Source organism: Rattus rattus, chromosome 12 (assembly GCF_011064425.1).
Source record: "Rattus rattus isolate New Zealand chromosome 12, Rrattus_CSIRO_v1, whole genome shotgun sequence".
NCBI lineage: Eukaryota > Metazoa > Chordata > Mammalia > Rodentia > Muridae > Rattus > Rattus rattus.
In genome coordinates, this window is record NC_046165.1 from 83916911 (window position 1) to 83939237 (window position 22327).

General features: G+C 43.6%; 1 protein-coding gene across 1 annotated transcript in view; it reads left to right on the top strand.

The window, feature by feature from the left end:
- The window catches only part of Atxn7 (ataxin 7), a 90106-nt gene that overhangs the window by 19198 nt on the left and 48581 nt on the right, over nucleotides 1–22327 (top strand). Inside the window, 1 exon segment of the mRNA XM_032917276.1 lies at nucleotides 21522–21626. Within this exon segment, the coding sequence (XP_032773167.1) occupies nucleotides 21522–21626 (105 nt within the window).

Below are 22327 nucleotides of genomic sequence, written 5' to 3' on the forward strand. Positions count from 1 at the left end.
AATGTGGTCCTTATAAAACTTACACTGGTCATGGTGTCTGTTCACAGAAATGGAAATCCTAACGAAGATACCTCCCAGTTGCTGGCATTCTAGGATTGAGCCCTCATGGCTGACTTCTGTGCTTAATTTCAAGAAAGTTTAGCAGTCCAGGTCCAGAAACAGTTTTACCTTACAGGACTAGGCAAAGTGGTGCCCACCTTCAGTCCTAGCACTTGGGAGACAGGCAGGGGTATCTCTGAGTTTGAGGGCGGCCTGGTCTCCACAGTGAGTTTCAGGATAGCTAGAGATAAGACCCTGTGTCCCTCACCCCTCAAAAGACGTTGTCCCAATCCTCAAGAAATTTTAAGTGCTATCAGTTTTATATGCAGGTAATGAAGGAGGGAGTTAGTAATGTATCTTGCAAGTGGTTGGTGTGTTGCCATCACTGAAGTTTGCATTCCTTGTGAAAATATCTTGTAATAGAATCCATTTGTGTGACTCCCTCTGCAGCATTCCCAGGATGGCGGGGCACACTTGACAGCCCCCTCCCCCATCCTCCCATCTCATGGTTTATGACAAATTGTTGGGCTCTGATTAGGTTACTTGGCAGAGAGCTACTCGTGCGCAAATGTGAGAGCTTGTGCATTGAGTTTATTAACCCTGGGTAATGACTGCACACATGGTCTGAGAGGAGAGTGAGCTGTCGCAGAAATCATAGTGCCTCTTATTGCTCTAACTAGCTTTTAAACACCTTGTAAACATGAAACTTGGTTACTCAAAATTGGAGCCTAACACAGACCGAGATGTCTTAGCTACATATGGAGTTTGCTTGAAGTGTGCTTGCCACTCCATTGGCTGGTGTTGTCAAAGCCCCTGGGACTGTATAGATCAGTAATGGACTTTGTTGGTTGCAGAAAAGCAAGCTAAAAGGCCCTCATCTTGAGGATCTGACCCAGTGCTCCTTTTTTCCTTATTTGCTCCCCCCAACCCCTTTTGGGAGGTTTTTTTTTCGGGGGGACAGACAAAAGTCTTGCTGACTTCAAGTTCCTAATTCTCCTGCTCTCAGCCTCCCAGGGCTGAAGCCGGCTCCATACACCATGAGGTTGCCTCGATGGCTGTCTTTTCACAGAGGACTCTTCATTGTAGTTTTTTTGTCTCTTTTGCCATTTCTTCAACAATTTTGACAGTACTTCTTCTGGCATGGATGATTTTCTTCATCTACCATCTCCTATTTAAGTTGCTGACTTAATTCTTCAAGAGTTCACTTTTAAGGTTTCCTGTATGTTACTGTCTCTTAAAGTCTTGGGTGATGGGCATAAATTATGACTTTGTAAAAGGGGGACAGCCTCAAGCTTTCATGTGGTGAAGAATGGTTGCTTTCAATTCAGACGTTCTCAAGCATGCTCTTTAGATAATGGGACAGCATAAAAATATCATGTAAATAATATATACTATGTAGAAAGAATATACTTTACTCAGACTTTCAAAGCCCTTCAGGACCTGTTAGGGTTTGCCACCAGCATATAAAAGTGCAGTCTATGTAAAAGATAACCGTCAGCCTCCGTTGTTGTTTTATTTGTAATAAAAGCAGGGGTTTTGTTGTTGTTGAGGTTCATATGTTCAAATTGTTTTAAAAATTCCGTGTGTGTGTGTGTGTGTGTGTGTGTGTGTGTGTGTGTGTGTGCGTGTGTGTGTGTGTGTGTGTGTGTGTGTGTGTGTGTGTGTGCGTGTGTGTGTATGTGTGTGTGTGTGTGTGTGTGCGTGTGTGTGCGTGCGTGTGTGTGTGTGTGTGTGTGTGTGTGTGTGTGTGTGTGTGTGTGTTTGTGTTGCTTAACTGATACTTTCACAGCATTACTTCCTCTCATTTTCTTTACACGGTTAGCTTGGATGATACAAAGCTGTGATCTTAAGCATTGAGGGATTGAGGGGGAAAAGTGGGCCAGCCTGAGCCCCCCACACACACACTTTTTGTCATAGTGGCAGCATATAGGTATATGTCATTCCAAATAGGCAAGTTTAAGTTTACCTGAGGTTTGTAAATTAATAGGAAATAAGGAACAGACAAATTTCAGGCCGTGGCAGCCAAAGCCGTCTTCTAAACATCCCTCCAGCAGTCCGTTGTTCCTGTTTAAACGGTTTGCTGGTTGTCATTCTTCTTATGGTGGGCTCAAGCCTTTTACATGGCTGATGGGTGGTGTTTTATTTGACACAACCCCTCCAGCCCTAATTCAGTTTTTATGAGTTTCAGTGTGTGTGGTGTCTTCACAGCAAGAAAGCCCGCACTAAGACAGCAACTGACCCTGCAAATCCTAACAAGATTTGGTAGCTCTGGTAGCGCCCTTGTTTCCCTTCTAGAGCTAATGGTAGTCTCTTCTAGGAGTTGAAATGAGCTGCTGCGGACTGCAGTGAAAGATCTCAGTGTTTGTGATGCGTGTACGGTAAAGGTGATTCTGTCCAGTGGGTAGGTGGGTGCTAGGAGTACCTAGGTCATTTTCTTCTGTTAGTTTATATGGTATGGTGAGACTTGAGCCCCCCCACCCCCAGATTAGACGTTGTTGGGGGTTCATTCATAATTTTTTTGACTTGTTTTGGAACCATGAACTCTTCTGCAAGCCCACACTGTATTTTCTTTGAAAGGCTGAAAACTAATTCCTTCAGGGACTGGGAAAGGGGACGTCTAAAAGCACACCCATGTGTCTGTCCTGTTACACTTCTTGCCGACTGGCAGCCTCGCCTCCCACAGCTTCTTCATTCCTGCTCCTAGAAGGCTGTGATTCAGTCTTGCTCCTTTAGCACCCACTGTGCTGCCCTTTGCCACTTGGGAACGAGAGTTTGCTGAGGGACAGAATCGATTAGATCTGCATCCTGAAGTCATGGGTTCTTTTGTTTATGTCTATGGGACCCACTCTGAGCAAATCAAATGCCAAATTGGTCAGCCTATTTATACTTCTTTCCAGAGATCAGAACTGGGAAGGGAGGGGTGTCCTTTGTAATGGGCAGAAGGAAAAATCCTGAATAATTACTGGGGACAGAGAGGGACATGAGCATGTGCTGTGGCAACTCGGACTTTTACTTTGCTGCATTTCTGTGAACTCTAAGAGTTCTGCAGGAAACGTGAGTTTGTTGCATCGATTTCTAGACCATAAGCCCCGTTCTTCCCCTTTGACCTTGGGGAAGGCATTTAACACGTTTGTTTCAGTTTCTTCAAAAGTGGACATGTTTCCAATAATGTCTCCTTTATAAGACCCCTTTGAAAATGAGGGATTTCTTGACCTTAGCACTGTTGACTTTGGAACAGTACCTTGGGCCGTTGGGAGGCCGTCCTGTGTAGAATGTTAGCGTTCTCTCTGTCCGCCACCACTAGATTCCTGTGGTGGAGTTTGTAGCTACACCCCTTTGTGCTCCTGGTGGATGACAGGCGCCCACCCGCTCAGGATCTTTGGGTCCATTAGCTTATTTTTAAAAAGCTTTGCTAACTCCAAGGTGGGCACTCCTAAACCTTCCCCTGCTACCCCAGGGCAATCAGGGAAGTGGCCAGTGGTCACCCCAGGCTCACACGCGGGTTGGCTTTCTCTCCCCCGCTCCTGTATCCCATTCTTCTACTCCGGGTCCTGGCTATTCTCCCCATTCCTCCCTGTGTCCTCCCATGCAACTCTAAAGGTCCTGCTTCGTGCGCAGCCATTGGCCGTTGGTGTCTTAATTGATCTATCAAAAATCAGTTGGGGACATGGACCTTTAGCATTTGAATATGCAGATTTCCAATAGAATCAAAGCGTTAGAGCCAATCTCCAACAGAGTCTAGTTGTGACCTCTTAAAATTGCCTATGTTCCCTGGTGGAAGTAGAGGTAAAAATTACCTCAGCTTGAGAATCACAGCTTTAATGTATAAAGTTCTGAGTGTACAGAAATGTTGGCTCTGTAGTGGCCAGTATTGGAATGCACGGGTAGGTGCCAGTTCTGTTGCCTGAAGAGGGTCCTAGTTAGCAACCACACTCTGGGAAGCCCTGGGTCTTAGGTGTCTTCAGTAACTGAATTCTTTTGGGTGGCTTTGAGGAAAAGTACACCTTCCAGTCTGAGTTTCAGTGGTCATGAGCAGTGCTCTGAACTGAGTAGCTGTTGCCCCAGACATTCATCCCGAAGTGTACATTCTCTACAGGATCAACGTGGCGGGCACTTTTACTTTTCCACTATACTTACATGCCATTATATTTAATGGCAGCCTTGACATTAAAGAATGTTTTATTTCTTTGAATATTTTTGTATTTTTGTGACTAGATTGGAGTTCTTTATGGGCCAAGGATGTTATGCCTTTGAACAGCCTGTATTGTCTCTGTTCTGTAGTGTTTGACTGAGGACAGTCAGCAGTGCATTCTGTCATTTAATAGTATTGGTGCCAGTGTTGTCACCCTCTGCAACCCTTGCTGTTGTGACCCTGAAGCAGCAGCGTATGGGTATGGCCATTTAGCCCTTTAAGTGCTTCTTCCTTACTCTGAAGATGAAGATACAAATATAGTGCAAACTAACGTCATGACGTGGTTGGTGTGATTTCCAGGAGTTTATACATACAGCAGGTCTGTGCCATAAGGGCTAGGAACTTGCACAGGTTCAGCAGTGGTTTATCTGACTAGTTATTCTGTACCAGTTGTTTTTAATACTTGCAATAAGAAGTGTGAATTGACCAGACTGTAAGTTCCATGAGGGCAGGATTGGTTTTTCTTTCCACTGTTGCTTCATGCTGGTTGAATATGTGCCTTGAATAGAGTAAGTTCACGGTGTGGTGGGGTATTGTCTGCTTTTGCTATTCACGGTGTGGTGGGGGTATTGTCTGCTGTCCTTTATTCCTATCTTAGTTCTGTACATTTCATTTTCAGTATAAACATTTTATCATTCCAGAATTCTGATATTAATTACATGAAGTTTGGAGTTTCTTTTTAATTCCTACAATAAGCTGCTATAAAAGACAGCCATTATGTGTGCTTTATCTTGTATGTGCACAGCCTTACTGTGCTTCACCTTTAGAAATAGTCACCTTTAACTTCAGCCCAGGCTTGAGCCCTTTCTAAGGGCTGCTTAAACTGAAGGACTTGCCAACCAAACCACTGTGAATTGTGGATTACACAGCGAAAATAAAGATACTCTAGACAAATGTAGTGGCCTACACCTTTAATCCAGCGTGAAGAGGCAGAAGCAGGTGGATCTCTGTGAGTTAAAGAGCCCGCCTTGAAAAGCAACAAACAACAAACAAACAAAATACCAAGAAATAAGACAGGTGCAGACCAGTCACACAGTGCCCAGGTCATCTTGTTTGTGTGTCAGGTGGCTGACAGTGGCTCCCTTTGAAGTTCAGAATATGCGTGTGTGTGTGTCTGTGCGTGTGTGTGTCTGTGCGTGTGTGTGTCTGTGCGTGTGTGTGTGTGTGTGTGTGTGTGTGTGTGTGTGTGTGTGTGTGTCTGTGTGTGTGTGTGTACGAGCGCACACACACATGGATGAGAGAAGGATTTGTGAACTCAGATGGAAATGCAGGCTCCGGGTGATGTAATGTTTGTCTTAGATTATCCCGTGATGGAAGTCTCTTATGGACAGAGCTTGAGGTTCTTTACGCAAGCCTAGTTCTTGGCCCAGATTCTGAGCTGTTGCTTAGTCGGTTTTCTAATTTTCAGAGTCATCAGCATGTTCTGATGGCAATAATCTGTATTCTATAGCACAAGTCCACTTAAAGAAAGGCCATAACCCAGTGGTAAGAAATCTAAAAGAAATGTGCATGTGCGATGTCCTGCCCAGCCTGGAACGTGTCGTTATTTGTGCACTAATTCTGTTTGCAGAGGTAGGGTGTGGCACTTCTGATAAGATTGGGCACAAATGAGGAAGGCCATGTTTGCCACTTTTTGTTGTTTCATTTTTTTTCCTGATTGTTAATTAAAAGAACAGACCAAAAGCTCAGTGGGAAATTAATAATTTGGTGGGTTTTTACTTGTTAACATATATGATTGTTTCCTCCCCTCTCCTCTCCCTCCCTCCTTCTCCAGTCTTCCCCTTCTCCCTCATGTTCTGAATGTTTGCCTACTTTATACCGTACTCGAAGGTATCTGCATCCCACTCCCTCCCTCTACAAAAATCAGTAAGTACTTGGGTGCTAAGAACCAAACATTTGGGCTGGTACATAATAAACTTTACTGCTAAGATATATCCTTAACCCAATTAAATATATTTTTATAAACCATAATGTAAAGTGACTGGGGTTAATTTGTCCATATTAAACTCTAAGTAGTATTCTGTATAAAATAACAAAACAGTTTTTCACAGACAGCTGTCCTACCCACTTTTATAATACAGTCAGCTCTCTTTCTGGAGGTACCGGATCCTTGAACTCAGAGTGATTGATTCAGTCGGGTTTATTTAGCCTTTAATACCAACGAACTCTGTCCCATCCCTGCTTTGTAGCCTTAAGCAACTTGCTTTCTTTCTTTTTTTAAACTGGATATTTTATTTATTTACTTTTCAAATGTCACCCCCTTTCCCAGTTTCCCCTCCAGAAACCTCCTATCCCATCCCCTCCTGCTTCTCCGCTTCTGTGAGGGTGCTTGCCCACCTACCCACCCATCCACGCCCAGTACCTGTTTCCTCATTTCTCCTCTTGGGATGAGTTGAGTGCCTGTAGCACTAAGCTGTTGTGAGAATTGTGTAGCAGCAGGAATGTACATACACATGGGTCTCACTGGCCTATTAAGTGCTAATTAGTGTTTAATACAGGCTGCTGTTGCTTTTGTATTTCAAACATTTATCTGACCTGTTCCTTTGGAAATACTCAAAACAAAACAAATTTGGGGAGAAGTGGGCCTTTGAGTTGAGCACCAGTCCTAACTGCGGCTGTTCAAGATGCTATCAGCATCTACTTGTGTTTCACTTAAGACTGAAGAAATAAACAAGACTGCATCGGACCCTTCTCCTCTGCTTTGCTTTGCTTTGTGTTCTGTTCCAGTACGCTCTGTTCCTTTTTGTTTGAGACACGGTTTCTCCGTGTATCCCTGTCTGTCCTGGAACTTGATCTTGTAGACCAGACTGACCTGGAACTCAGGGATCTGCCTGCCTCTGCCTCCTGAATGCTGGGCTCAAAGGCATGCTCCACCATTGCAGGCTGTGTCAGACTTTCTAAGAGTGGTGTGTTCCATTAATTCTGCTAGGGTTTGAAACAAATGAGCAAGTGAATTAAACAAGAGATTTGCAGTTGAAGACTGTCCTGGTGGTAACAAACAGCACATAATTTGTTTAAACAAATGAAGAGAAGAAGTAAGACTTTGGTGTTGCAACACAATGGGAGTAGAAGTAACAGATCATCAGCATAAGGTTCCCTTCCTTCCTCAGTGGTTCTTACAAGTCTCCTCTTCTCTTCTAGACCAGGCAGACTTCTGTGCCTGAGTGTGGACTACAGAACATACTTTAAGTAAAACTGGATGGTAATATTGAGAGGAGTAACATTAAAGCTAAAGTTATGTTTTAGGGACCTCGTGTGACCTACTTATTTACAGCAGACCCCCTCCCTCCCCACCTCCAACACACACACACAGAGACACGTCTGTCTGCCCAAGTGCTGTCAGCTCTGAGGCAGAGCGTTTATGAGGTGAATGGAGGAATGTAAAGAATGAATGATTTGTTTCCAGAAGCATCAAAGGAACATTAAATTGACATGTGTGTGAGTATAGCAGTCTTTCGGTTTCAGGGCTTTAATTTTTACTTTTATTATGACTTTTCCAATAAAGCTGCCTCTGGGGAGAAGTAGGTCACTTGAGTGTGATGGGGAACCAGGTGTCTGCCCAGTCCTCAGGGCACACAGATCATAGTCTAATTCCTGGTTCACTTTGAATTATTGACACTCAACACACATATCTTTTACTTGTTTACATATGGAAGACGGAGTTTTAGGACATGACTTATAAAGCATTTGTCTAAAGCTAGAGAAGAATCTTTAATACTATGGCTTCCTTGGTTTCTTCTGGGGTTTGCCATGGTCCCTAGAACTTACATGCTAAGTATATGTACCTCATTCTCAGTCCTGGCATTCTTCCAGGCTTTTTTCCCTCAGAAACTGGTCCCACTCATCCATCCTGTTCTACAGGAAGGTAAACAAGGCATTCTATGATGCTTCATCACTCTTGTATCCAGGCCATGATCAAGTCATGGCAACAATTTCTCCTTAATGTCCCTGAATCCTTTCTATAGCTGCCGTCCCACTTCCACGCTACCTATTGCTCCCCAGGTTCTGCTTCAGAGCCTTCCCGTGAGTAGCTTTCCTATTGCCGAATTGCACAGTAAACACCTTCCTCATATGCTATCTCAGCAGTATTGAAAAATGACAGATACTGTGACGAAATTATCCACTCTTAAAATGTATCCATCAAGTGTTTGTGACTGGTAGAGAAGGAACCTTTGCAAATATGTTTCTGTAAAAGCAATAATACTTACAATATTAGTCGAAATCAGCTTTTCAGAAGTCTAAGAATGAGCCAAAGGCTTGTAAAATCTAATAAATATATTTGAGGAAACAAATGTGTACTGAAAAACCTGGCCAAATCTGAATACAGAACACTGTTCTATTTGGATCAGCTTCGGCCTGTCTCCACATAATGTTAAAAACCACCAGCTTTGCTGACGGGATAGTGACAGAAACCAGAGTCGACAGTGGTCCTGCAGAACCCCAGAACTATTTCCTAGAGTTGCCAATCAGGACTATTTGGTCACTCCCCAGAATTTTTAATCCTCTTTGTTTAATTTTTGTTTTTATTTGGCCTAGCTCAGAATTTATTCTGTGCTCTGTACGGATGGCATATGTTTAGAGAAAAACAACAAAACAAAACAAAACCCAACCAACTATTATTTGCCATTACAGTTGGCCTGAGCTAGTAATACCAGTTGTAGCTATCAATGTAAATGAAAAAAATTAATAGGAAACAAACATTAAGACATTGAGTGTCACCTGGGCTTCAAAGAGCACCCATACTTTTTTTAAAGAATCTTTAGCACCTTCGGTGCTCGTATGGCTGTAAACATGCCTGGGATAGAACCATGAAAACACTCTGCTGTATTTGTGTCTCACCTTGAGGGCTACACAAGATGAAGGTGAAGGTCGAGGAGACAGTGTAGACTACCTGCTCCTTAGGAAAGGCAAAGAGACTCATTGGTTCAAAACTTTTAAAGAAACTTCCTTTGGTTGGCCTTTTTGGTCAGAATTATGCTTATGCAAAGGCTGCGTTCTAACCCAGGCATGACTTATAATAGTCTCGAGGGGGAAGCAGGATTTTCAGGCCAGCTAGGGCTGCATACTGAAATGTTTCAAAATAAAAGGGGCTGGTGAGGTGGCTGAGCAGGTCAAGGCAGTTACCACACAAGCTTGGTGGTCATCAGTTCTGGGAACCCACGTGATAGAAGGATGGGAGAAGTGGGTACTACATACTGTTCTCTGAACTCCACACAGACAGTCCGGGCACACACTGTGCAGTCCCCGACACACACACACACACACACACACACACACACACACACACACGATAGTAAATACACTACTCACAGTGCGGCTCAGCATGAAATAATAGACGGAAGTGTAGAAGGCCACCTACCTGTCCCACCAGGACTGGGAGAGCAGTCTGCAGCCTGTCACCATGCTGCTCTCAGACAGGCCAGCTTGCAGGAACAGATCTGAGATAGCAAAAAAGTGACAGTACAGTGGGTTGAGATCTCTTGTTTTGTTTAGTTTTTTTTTTTTTTTTTTATTTTAGGGTATCAAATTGCTTCCTTTTCTGAGAGAAATCTTTAAGGAATTCTTTTGTAAGCCCCTCATTTTCCCTGTGCCCTAGTATTAAATGACACTATTTTTTTCCAATTCCATGCAGGAGAGACAAACTTGGTATTGGCTTTTCTGTACCTGGCTTATTTAATTTATTACAATATCCTCCAGTTCTCACAAAAGACAGAATTTTGTTCTTTTAAAAGATGACTGATATCTTCTCTGGCTGTCCTAGAACTAACTCTATGTAGACCAGGCTAGCCCTGATCTCATAGAGATCTGGCTGTCTCTGCTTTTTGAGTGTTGAGTTTAAAAGCACAAGCTATCACTGCCCAGCTGTTATGCAACATTTTCTTGTCCGGTCTTACGCCGCTACCTTGGTTGAGTCTTGGTCTCTGCCGTTGTGAACAGTACTGTGATCGAGGTGGAGTGATCGGGGTAGAGCCCAGGCACCCTTCACGTCGCTGTCCTGCCCTTCCAGTGTACACCAGCAGTGAAGTAGCTAGACCATTCCGTGCAGGGACTTCATGTGTCAGGCGCTTTGGAGGGCAGACGTGGAACGCTTTCTTCATGGATTGTCTACTTCATTTGGAAAGCATAGATTTTTTTTTTATTGTTTAAACTTTTTTCATGTTTTCTTTTATATATAAAATTTTGTTTTTATTGGATATTTTATGTATTTACATTTCAAATGTTATCTCCTCCCCCCCTTTCTCATACCCCTCCCTCTGCTTCTCTGAGGATGCTCCCCTTCCACCACCCATTCCCTCCCACCCACTCCCACCTCACCACCTGACATTCCCCTACACTGGGGAAATGAGCCTTCATGGGACCAAGGGCTTCTCCTGTTGATGCCAGACAATGCCATCCTCTGCTACATATGTGGCTGGACCCAAGAATTCCTCCATGTGTACTCTTTGGTTGGTGGTTTAGTCCCTGGGAGCTCTGGGGTGTCTGGCTGGTCGATATTGTTGTTCTTCCTATGGGATTGCCAACCCCTTCAGCTCCTTCAGTCCTTTCTCTAACTCCTCCATTGGGGTCCCCATGCTCAGTCCAATGGTTAGCTGCAACCATCCTGATCTGTATCAGTAGGGCTCTGGCACAGCCTCTCAGGAGACACCCATATCTGGCTCCTGTCAGCAAGCACTTCTTGGCATCAGCGATAGTGACTGGGTTTGGTGACTGCATGTGGGATGGATCCCCAGGTGGGGCAGTCTCTGAATGACCTTTTCTTCAGTTCCTGCTCCACTCTTTGTCCCTGTATTTGCTCCCATGAGTATTTTATTCTCCCTTCTAAGGGAGAATTGAAACATCCACACTTTGGTCTTCCTTCTTGAGCTTCATATGATCTGTGAATTGTTCCTCGGGTATTAGCTTTTGGGCTAATATCCACTTACCAGTAAATGCATATCATGCGTATTTTTTGTGACTGGGTTACCTCACTCAGGATGATATTTTTAGTTCTATCCATTTGCCTAAGAATTTCATGTAGTCATTGTTTTTGATAGCTGAGTAGTACTCCATTGTGTAAATGAACCACATTTTTTGTTTCCATTCCTCTGTTGAAGGACATCTGGGTTCTTACCAGCTTCTGGCTATTATAAATAAGGCTGCTATGAACATAGTAGAGCATGCGTCCTTCTTATATATTGAAGCATGTTTTGGGTATATGCCCAGGAGTGTATAGCTGGATCCTCAGTTACTGCTATGTCAAATTTTCTGAGGAACACTAAACTGATTTCCACAGTTATTGTTCTTCCTATGGGGCTGCAAACCCCTTCAGCTCCTTCAGTCCTTTCTCTAACTCCTCCATTGGGGTCCCCATGTTCAGTCAATGGTTAGCTGCAACCATCCTCATCTGTATCAGTAGGGCTCTGGCAGAGCCTCTCAGGAGACATCCATATCAGGCTCCACAGTGGTTGTACCAGTCTGCAATCCCACCAACAATGGAGGAGTGTTCCTCTTTCTCCACATCCTCGCCAGCATTTGCTGTCACCTGAGTTTTTGATCTTAGCCATTCTGACTGGTGTGAGGCGGAATCTCAGAGTTGTTTTGATTTGCATGTCCCTGATGACTAAGGATGTTGAACATTTCTTTAGCTGCTTCTCAGCCATTCGATATTCCTCAGTTGAGAATTCTTTGTTTTAGTTCTGTACCCCATTTTTAAAAATGGTTATTTGATTCTCTGGAGTCTAACTTCTTAAGTTCTTTTTCTATATTAGATATTAGCCCTCTATTGGATGTAGGATTGGTAAAGACCTTTTCCCAATCTGTTGGTTGCCATTTTGTCCTAATGACAGTGTCCTTTGCCTTACAGAAGCTTTGCAGTTTTATGAAGTCCCATTTGTCGATTCTTGATCTTAGAGCATAAGCCATTGGTGTTCTGCTCAGGAAATTTTCTCCAGTGCCCATGTGTTCAAGGCTGTTCCCTACTTTCTCTTCTGTTCGTTTCAGTGTATCTGGTTTTACATGGAGGTCTTTGATCCATTTAGACTTGGGCTTTGTACAAGGAGATAAGAATGGATCGATCTGCATTCTTCTACATGCTGACCTCCAGTTGAACCAGCACCATTTGTTGAAAATGCTGTCTCTTTCCCACTGGATGGTTTTGGCTCCTTTGTCAAAGATCAAGTGACCATAGGCGTGTGGATCCATTTTTGGGTCTTCAGTTTTATTCCATTGATCTACCTGCCTGTCTCTGTACCAATACCATGCAGTTTTAAATCACGATTGCTGTGTAATACAGCTTGAAGTCAGGGATGGTGATTCCCCCAGGAAGTTCTTTTATTGTTGAGAATTGTTTTCCCTATCCTGGGTTTTTTGTTATTCCAAATGAATTTGCAAATTGTTGGAAAGCACAGACATTTACATTATGATTCATAACAATAAGAAAATTACACCTAGGAAGTAGCAACAAAAATAATTTATGTCTGGGGATTGCCACAGCTTAAGGAGCTGTATTAGTGGATGGCAGAATTAAGAAAATTGAGAACCTTTGATGTAGTGGTTCTGTTTTCAGATTTTTAAGGATCTTCTGTCCTGTAATTTTTGTAATGGCTGTGACAATTTACATCCCTACCCAGTGTATAATAGTTGATCTCCCTCTGTATTTTTCTTGAATTTTTGTTCTTGTTGTTGTTTCAGTTTTTAGTGTGGCCATTGCATTTAGAGTGACGTATACTGGGCTTAGACTTTCATTTATCTGATGAGTAGGTAATGTTCACTGCTCATATACTGTGTGTGGGCTGTTGACTTTTCTACTTTTGAGAAATGCCAGCTCTTTTGCCTACTTCTTAATTGGAGACATTAATAAAGTGAAGAAATAGCAAAATTTTAAAGTGTGTGGAAGCTGATGAATACACTTTTAAGTAAGTGGTGGGTCAGACAAGCAATTATGAGAAATTAGAAAATATTTTGAGAGTGATGAAATTTAAATACAGAAAACAAAATATAACTAAAATAGTGCTTGCTCAAGGGGAAATTTCATAGAAGTGTATGCAACTTTATTAAACAAGGAAGCTGAGGTCAATAACAACATTTCACCACTAAATCCAGAGCAAACAAAGGAAAAAGTGTGTCGATTAGAGTGTAAGTAGATGAGCAAGAATAGAAAACAGTGGGAAATGAGTGAAGCCAAAGTGGTGCTTAGTCAGTATCCGTGAAAGGGGCGAGGCTTTGGCTGGGTCTGGTGTGTTGTTTACAGAGTCAGAAATGGAAGTGCCACCGTTGCTGCCACTTGACAGAGATGAACAGGTTCTCTCCAGACACTCGATAAACAGAAGAAATTACATAGAAAGACTACCACACTTCCTGCAGTGACCGAAGACAGGTGCAAAAGTCTGAGGAGAGCAAGCGCAGTCTCGCTTAATGATGCCATCAGGAGCCGGGCCTGGACAGCTCTACTCTTTAAAATTGACAGAGTCAACGTCAGTGAAAAGGGCAAGAAGAGATAGCACTTGCAGTCGACTCTGAAGCCAGTTATCTTGGTCACAAAACCAGAGAGACGGGAGAAAGCTGAACGCTGTGGGCTGGGGTCTCTTTAGAACACCAGCACAAAAGTCTTTAGCAGTACACTAGCAGACTTAATGATACAAACAGGACTGACCTGTCTGAAGGCCTTGAGATCAGAGATGGACACATGGTGGACTGATAAAAATTATTTCTGCTTACTGTGGATATAATTTTTTGTTGCATTGTAAGATTAAGTTAGGCATGGTGGGTTACAGGTCTGAAATCACAGAACTAAGGAGCAAGGAGCCGGATGGTTCGGAGTCGAGGGTAGCCTGGGCTATTGACCTCAAAAACGAATACTGCAGAAGGGAAGGAAACCAATCAAAACCGTAAGTTTAGGTTGCTCATTGGAAACTTCCCTGTTTTCTACACTAAGGCATGCGAGCTCTGTCCATGAATTAAATGCTGTATTTTATCTACATCAATTTCAGATTTTTTGGTTTGTGTTAATTTCTCATGACTTTCTGTTTGATTAATGGGTTACTTGAAGTGTCTCATAGGTTTTAAAAGTTCACAGATGTTCCTGTTGGCTTTCTGTTTTTGATTTCTAGTTTAATTCTGTTGTATCCAGAGAATAAGCACAGATAGTTTAGTACTCTAAAGTACGTGGTATATAGAAGGTCAGCTGTAGCAGATGAATACCCATTTCTACCTCAAAGTGTCTACTCTTCTTAACTGTATGAGAGGCCTCTGTGTTCTGTGTCCCATATACCAGAGCCTTGGAAGATGTGGTTGGTGTTGTAGGAAACTGGAGGAGTGCTAGATTGTAAGTGACCACAGTGACGTAATGATGACAGTAGAGGCCTTTTTTTATTGAGCCCTGACGTATTCACTACTAGCTGCTTAGACAGGTGAACATTGTAAATTACTTGGTTTGATGCAGCAGCCGACTAGGATAGCTACCATTATTGTCGTGACTCATCCAAATGCTTGATGTGAAAGTTGGGCAGCTGATTCTTAGAGCCCATGTTCTTTGAGTTCAACATCATCTAGTCTTAATGGCTATGACGTGAAGAAGTATAAACATTAGAGTTCCTTCCTGCCTTCTATTGCGAGTTACTGTTTGAAAGAAGAAAACAGCTAATTGTGAGTATGGTGAAAGCTTAAGCTCTTTGGAGAGACTGACTTCCCACAGCCCTTGGGTTATTTGGAAGTATTTCCAATTTGCATGCAGCTATATGTTAGGGTAGGATCAAAATCCTATTAGTTCCTGCTCACTCCGCGGTCTGCAAGCCGCTCTCCAGGCTGTCTCCCTTTTAGCTGTCCTCTCTGCGAGGTCCCCTAGGCAGTAGTTACCACACCTGGCATGCACACCCACATCGTTCATAGGCCCTGTGTGTTCTCACTCCACACGGGAAACAGAACCAGATCCACACGCTCCAACTGCCTCTTAGCCATTTCTTTCACACACTGTCCTCTTTAGCCCAGTAAATCAAAGTTCCAGAAACTTGTAATTTAGCAATCAGAGTTACATGTTAAGTCCACAATCCACAATATATCCACACAACAAATTCACTGCCAATTAATAAAGATGTAAACCGCCCACCTACACAAGACAAAACCGACCCAGTCCACCTGGATCTGGATCATCCTGCTCTGTGGTCTCCATATTGATTTTCCTCGCTCCTCTTTCCTCTCCCCCTTTCCTAGACTTTCCCCTGCCTACCCTTCCTTCTCATCCAGTGATAGGCTACGCCTTATCCCGGACCCGCCTTGCTGTGTAATGACATCATCCTACAGCTGTAAATTTGAGAGTCCCAGGAAACTTTGAACACGGGGAATGTATAAACCAGAACGACCCAGGGAGCTTAGCTGCTGCGTGGGACTCCCAGGCTGACGTGATGAGGCTTGGAGGTAAAGCAGGAATCGCTTGGGAAAGTGAAGGGGACATCAGTGAGCAGCACAGCCTCTGTGGCCGCCGTCCGTCAGGCCTCCTCCTGCAGTGGGAGGCGTCATTCCCAAGAAGTCAGATGAGTTAATATTTGTCGTTGTACTTGGTGTGCAAGAAGCACTCCATAATCACAAACTGATTACTTTTATATCAGAGCTCACACTTTTGGTTCCAGCACGCAGACAGCGCCTTACTGAGTGAGTGATACGTGTAAAATTCTTGCCATGACACCTGTCCCAGAACACCTATCCATACAGACTTCTACTTAAACATACTTAACTGTAATATATTTAGTGTACAGGATGGTGGCTGCAGACGGTATATTCTCCTCCCAGTAAGAGTGGTAGTCAGCATTGCACACGTGGACATACTCTAGGCAAGACAGCCTGGGGAACTGTGTACTGTCCATTCTCACAGTCACCCCTTCCCACCTGTGTCTCCACACTCCTTTTATGTTGGACTCACACTTAGACCGGCTGACTTCAGAGATGAGTTCCGTGTGTAGGTGCTGAGCTCTGCCCGCCTGGTATTGTCTTCAGTGACATTGCCCAGTGAGAGATGGGGAGACCTGTCTGAAAAAGTAGGGGCTTACTTCAAGTGGAGGGAAGGGAAGGGTTGTCTAGAGATGTACAAACTGAGGCCCAAAGCTACCTACACAAGGCTTTCTATTTGCAGAGAACCAAATTCATGAAGGGTCTGAGGTGGGTCTGGGAGCTTCAGAACACCAGAGCGCTGAAGTGGGAGTAGAGGGGAAAGGGAGTGCAGACAGACACGTGGGGAAGGTGCCAGCCATGTCTTGAGGCTGCAGGCATTACACGGCTTTCCAAACCCTGGTTTTCATACTGTTTGCAGCCCAGTAGGAGGTTTAATTGGGCCAAGGGCTATTTATGCTCTTAGGTCTCATTCTCATTTCTGGAGGATCTGGGGGCGGGGGAGGGGCAGGAGAAGAATGGGCCCAGGTCAGCACAGCCCCTTTCAGCACAGAGACCAAGGACAGTAGTGAGGAAGATGAAAAACGCTGCAGTCTTCTACAGCATGTGCTGTGAGGCAGGCACTGTCCCACGTGTTCTATTCTCATGCTTTTGTATAAGTACAGAGTAGAAAGTCACAGACTGTGATTTGAACATGTCTGACTTGGCTCGGGGGGTCTCATCTTACCCCTCAGTACTCTGCTGTTATAGCACACTTAAGTCCTCCCCGTCCTCGTTGCCCATCTCCACATCTGCAGTAGCTGCATGAAAGTGGAAGGAGCTGAGGTACTGCCTCTGGATCACTCATCTGCCTTGGTCCCCTCACAGGTTTTTCTCACCCCCTTGCTGTCTTTCTCAGATTTCTGCATTAACATGATTTGGTGACTGCCTGCCAGCATCCGCTGGTTCTCATTCATGCTCAGGTTCCTTCTCCACTGTGGTTTCCCTGCTGAAAGTCTTGGATTCTCTGAATTTTAGTGAAGTCACTGGCCCTTGCAGCTGGAGCCTAGGCATGTCTCCTGTGGTGCCCCCTGCATGGCCTCCCGGGCATAAACGTGGTCAGGAATGAGAGCCGCAGGACACTCTGGGGGTCCGCTCACATTACTAAATAGCCATTGCTCTTGGGTATATCAGTGTCCCAGGAGAGCTGGAACCCTTAGATCAGACATTTCTGCTGTGTATGATTCCTGATGCTTTTCTAGCTTGGTACCCAGTGAGCTCCACAGATTACTTTGTTTAATCCTCACAGTAATATGAAATCAACATTCTTTGAAGTCTGTTTTATATATCAGGAAACTGAGGTTCATGGGGATTAACTTAAAGCTGGATTTCTGAGATGGGGGTTCTCACTGTGTTGCTCAGGTTGATCGCAAACTTGTGATCCTCCTGCCTTAGCCTAGCTGCGATTTAAAGGTTCGCAGAGGTTAAATGCTTTAACTGTGCGGTTATCTAGCCAATAGAGAAACAGTAGATATTTTAACCCAGGTGCTCTTGGCTGTAAATCTCCACTAGGTATTACTGCACTGGGTGCGCCACCAAAGAGGATTTCCCAGTGTGCAGATTTGAAAATCAGAAACTGCGTTTAGGTGTGGGATTGTGTGTTCAAAAGAGGTTTACCAAACTTGAACCTTTTTCTTACTGAATGTTATACCAAAGTATAACAGGTGCTAAATAACATAAAAAGAGAATTACAACCTTCCAGCATGAGATGACATCACTGAGAATGGCTACCATTCTGATTGTTAAAATAGTTATAGCTGCTGTTAAAGAAGTCACTAGGACAGAAGGAAAAACCAGGCAAATTCTGTCTTCTAGGAGAAGGTAAGACTTACAGCTGACGGACAGCCGCCTGCTCAGGGACCGGGAAGGGGTAGACAAGTCTTCAGGGAGGAGAGGAGGCTACGATTGAGTGAAGTAAAGCAAAGGGGGGAGGGGGACAGTAAGGGTCAGGGTACCATGACAGCGGGGCTCCGGGAGCTAAGGCTTAATGAGCCAGATAACAAGGGTCTAAAGCAAGTACAGAAAGAGTCCAAATGACAGCCATTTCACAGACCATACTGGGCAGGCAAGGCAAGTCCTTTATCAAACAGGGTTGTAGAAGTGTTTGTTTATTATAGTCTCCCATCTTAACGACTGTGTGAAGGCTGTGTGGGAGATGTAAACGGCACAAGTAGAATCCTGACAGAAAGCATTAGAGCTGTTCTTTGTAAGAGGGGTGGGGGTGTTCTTATCCAAAGGTAGGACTGCAGAGAAATCAGGCAAGTTGGTGGAGTTCTGAATCCATCCGAATGGGCTGACGTTAGCCTGAATGCTGAGTTAGACCCACTCGGAAGCCTGAGTGTGTTTTCAGGTAAGGGTATAGCACAGCTGCTTTATAGATTGTTGGATCTGGAGGCAGGGGAGGGGAGAAACGCTGGCTCTCAGAACTGTCTGGGTGTCAGGAGCCAACCAGATCCTGACTTTGGCCCTGGCAGTGAGAATAGCTTAGGGGAGAGGGGGTTGATTGTGGAAAGGAACTGAATGTGTGAGTGTAGCAAGCCCGACTTCAAATCTTGGTTCTGTTGTACACTAGTGTGTGCCTTACGTCCTGTCTCTACAGCAGTGGTATGTGACTTCTCCACACACACTGGGAAACACCGAGTGAGCACTTCAGGAGCCAGGTTCCATCGGTCTTGCCTGTATTTGCTGTTTATGTGTCCACCGTATGGATATTTGTGTGACTGGCACAGTGGTTGGCAGTTTTTGACAAGTGACAAGAAAGTTTCTCTTGAGCCTGAATGTTGAGATGTATGTTGCTACAGAGTACCGTCTAGTGGGGGTGGTAGACATAGAATCTAGACCAGTGGTTCTTAAGCCATGGGACATGACCCTGTCAGGGTTGTTAGGCGGTGGAGGTCACATAGCAGATATTCAATATTTGCATCACGACTTGTACTGTAGCAAAATTGGTTATGAATAATTTTATGGTTGTAGGTCACCACAAAATGAAGAACTATATTAAAGGGTGACATGGTGACAGTGAAATTTTAGCAGAAATACAGATTTCTCACAGAATAATCATCCTCTTCGTTTTGTTAGTTATAGAATGGTGAAGGAAACCAGGTTGAAAAGGAAGCATTCTGTTCTTCATAAAGGTCATTATGTGTATGTCAGTCACTGTTACTTGCAAGGATCTACACATTTTCTGTCTTTCCTTCCTTGTTACTGTCATCATCATCGTCATTATCATCATTGGGCATTGTTCTCAGAGCATCATGCAGTTTGGACAGGCTACTCTGTTTATTCGTTTTGCCTTGGGTTTCCATGGGTAGGGAGTTAGCCTCTAGAAGGGTCTGAATGTATATATAGCTATATTCGATTATGGTTTTTGAGACAACATCTTGCCTTACAACTCATCCTCCTGCTTCAGCCTCCCACATACTGGGATTCCAACACTTGTTGCTATGTCTGGCTAAAGCCCATATATTTTAGAACGCTGCCTGGTACTGAGTACAGTAAGAAACAGCACACACAGCTCAGCACAGGTTAAAAGGGAGTTACAGCCATTTTTAAATAGTATTTAACTTTTGTTTTCGTGAATGAAATCATTAATTTGGTATTTAAGGATAATTTATGCCACTTATATGTGAGTAAGAATTTTTCTTATCCATAAATATGCATATTAGACTATTCAGCACAGGGATGTATTAGAACTTGCCTGTCAGACAATAGCCTTAGAGAAGTAGCATATTCCATGTGCCTCATCCCATGGAATATAACTTTACCCTACTCCAATGTGCGCTATGTTTAACCTAAAGCGGGCAAGCTTTTAAAGAGATAGTACCTTGTTTGGTTCTTGCTTTCCACTTAGTTAGGCATAGTCATGGAAACCGTAGTGTGCTGCATGCACTTTGTTACAATGTCTGTTCAGCTTGTGTCATCAAAAGGTGTTTATCCCTGATAGTCCAGACCATTGACTTTAGAATCTCGATGGAATGCTCAGAAACCGTTCAAGCCAGTGTAGGCATCAGTACTGATCCCTGCTTCTGGCTCCAGCTCAGTGTCGTCTTTGGGGGAGTGGTGACATAATGGACCTGTGTCAGCTGCTGTCAGAGCGCGGTGAGAAAACAGGACAGAGAGCTACTCATCCCGGAATCACCATGTCCTTCGTGCACTTCAGGTTTATAGCGATTTGTCTGCAATTTACTGTAATAGACACTCTCGAGAACATGCTAAAGATAGCCATTTGTAAGTATTAGGTTGCCAACTTGATAGTTTAGATATCATTTTCTGACATCTCCTTTGGTATTTTCTTCTTTTAAAACCAGTACAGCTATGTGGGGAATGTGAAATTAAATCTATAGGAAAGAGAAGAGGCCAATTATCCCATTTGCTTTTTATTAATTACTTATTTTGTGAAGTTAGAGATTGGACCCAGGGCCTTACTCAGGCTAGACAAGCGTTCTGCTGGTGAGCTACACCCTCAGACACCTTTCTGTTTTGCCTCCCCTTAGTCTGATCTGCTAAAAGATTTGCTAAGAAAAAAAAATGCTATGTATCCACGCATTGAAAATACTCTTTATGTGTAGTATATGTACTTGCTTAAAATTGTTAATTTTGAAATATTTTAAAAGTTTGGATTCTGGATCTAAACTCTGAGCTGATTCACAGGTTGTTGTTAACAATATCTAATGGTCGGACCCATAAATGAAAAAAAATAAACATAAATTTAAAAATTTAGCCATATTACAAGGAATTAAATTACTTTGAATTATTATGTATATGTTCATAGTTTGGTTTTAACTGTTCTATTTAAAAGCAAGATAACAGTTGTTTTCTCCTTATTCTGAGGATCAAATTATAATTAATGTGTGAACTTCCGTATTTGTGTTCAAGTCTGGTGGCACCAGTACATAAAATGTTATTGACCTGAAAAACAAGTAGAAAACAGTTTTCTTTGTATGGCATGGTGGTGAAGCCAGATTCACTCCTTGGTGATATCTTCGCACCTTTCTTATCTGGTCCACAGGACTTGGGACCAGCCGACTGGAATAGAATGCATATTTAAGCAAATGAAAACATTGAATACTATAGCTTTATGAATTATTAAACATTTCAGATACTTGCAGATTGTTGCTCACCTTTAATCATTTACATTGTTAATGTGTTCATTGCTGACACTTTAATGGCTCTGTTATGCCTCATTCTAACGGTGCATTGTATTTCAACCTTCTGTAAGGCCGTTAGCCTGGTTTGGTTTCTCTTTGAGCTGGGCTGGGAATTGAGCTGTCCGTGTGCTCTGTGCTATGGTAAGGCACTCCTCTGGAGAGTAGCACCCCTCCAGAAGTCTCCCTTCAGTCCCGACTGAACTGTAGCCGACGGGTAACGGAGTGATGATGTCTCTTTGTTGCAGATATGCCGATCTTTGGTCTCTGTCCCGCACATGATGATTTCTACCTGGTGGTGTGTAACGACTGCAACCAAGTTGTCAAACCACAGGCATTTCAGTCTCACTGTGGTAAGTGCTGCGCCAGGAGAGTCATCGGGAGCCTCACTGCAGGCCAGCGATAGCCCCGGGAGGCTATCACTTTCCTACAGCATCTTTCCCTGCAGGACATGGTCTTTTTAATCTGCAGAAGGGTGGAAGAGCTATCATGTTGGGTGTTTTTTAGTTTCTGTTTGTGATTTACATTTTTGGTTTTTCCTGAAATCTGAAGAGAAAGTTACCTCGTGAAACTCAACATCATTATTGTTACAGATGTCCTGAGACATGGTCTCCCTGTGTAGCTGTGTTTGTTCTGGAACTCAGGATATAGACCAGGCTACCCTGGAACTTACAACGATCTGCCTGCCTCTGCCTCTCAAGGGCTGGGATTAAGGTGTAAGGCATCATATAGAACACTGTCATTGGAAAAGAAAGTCAGTCAGTCGCCCAGTATTTTGAACTCAGGCTTTTGAAGCTTAGACTAGATTGGACTTTAATTTAAACCTGTAAGAACCACTGGTTCTTTTTTTTCCCATTGAGCAGGTGACCCATTCTTAGTTTGCTTTTCACAATACAGGGAGCAGTGGCAACTTTGGCGCTCCTTCTAGGACTAATAGAATTCATGTGTAAAGACCCCAGTAGTGCTTAGCACACCTTAGACCTGAGGACCTTAGTAGGGTGACACCAGAGGTCATAAGGAGGAGCCCTGGTTGCCCAGCAGCGAGTAATCGAGA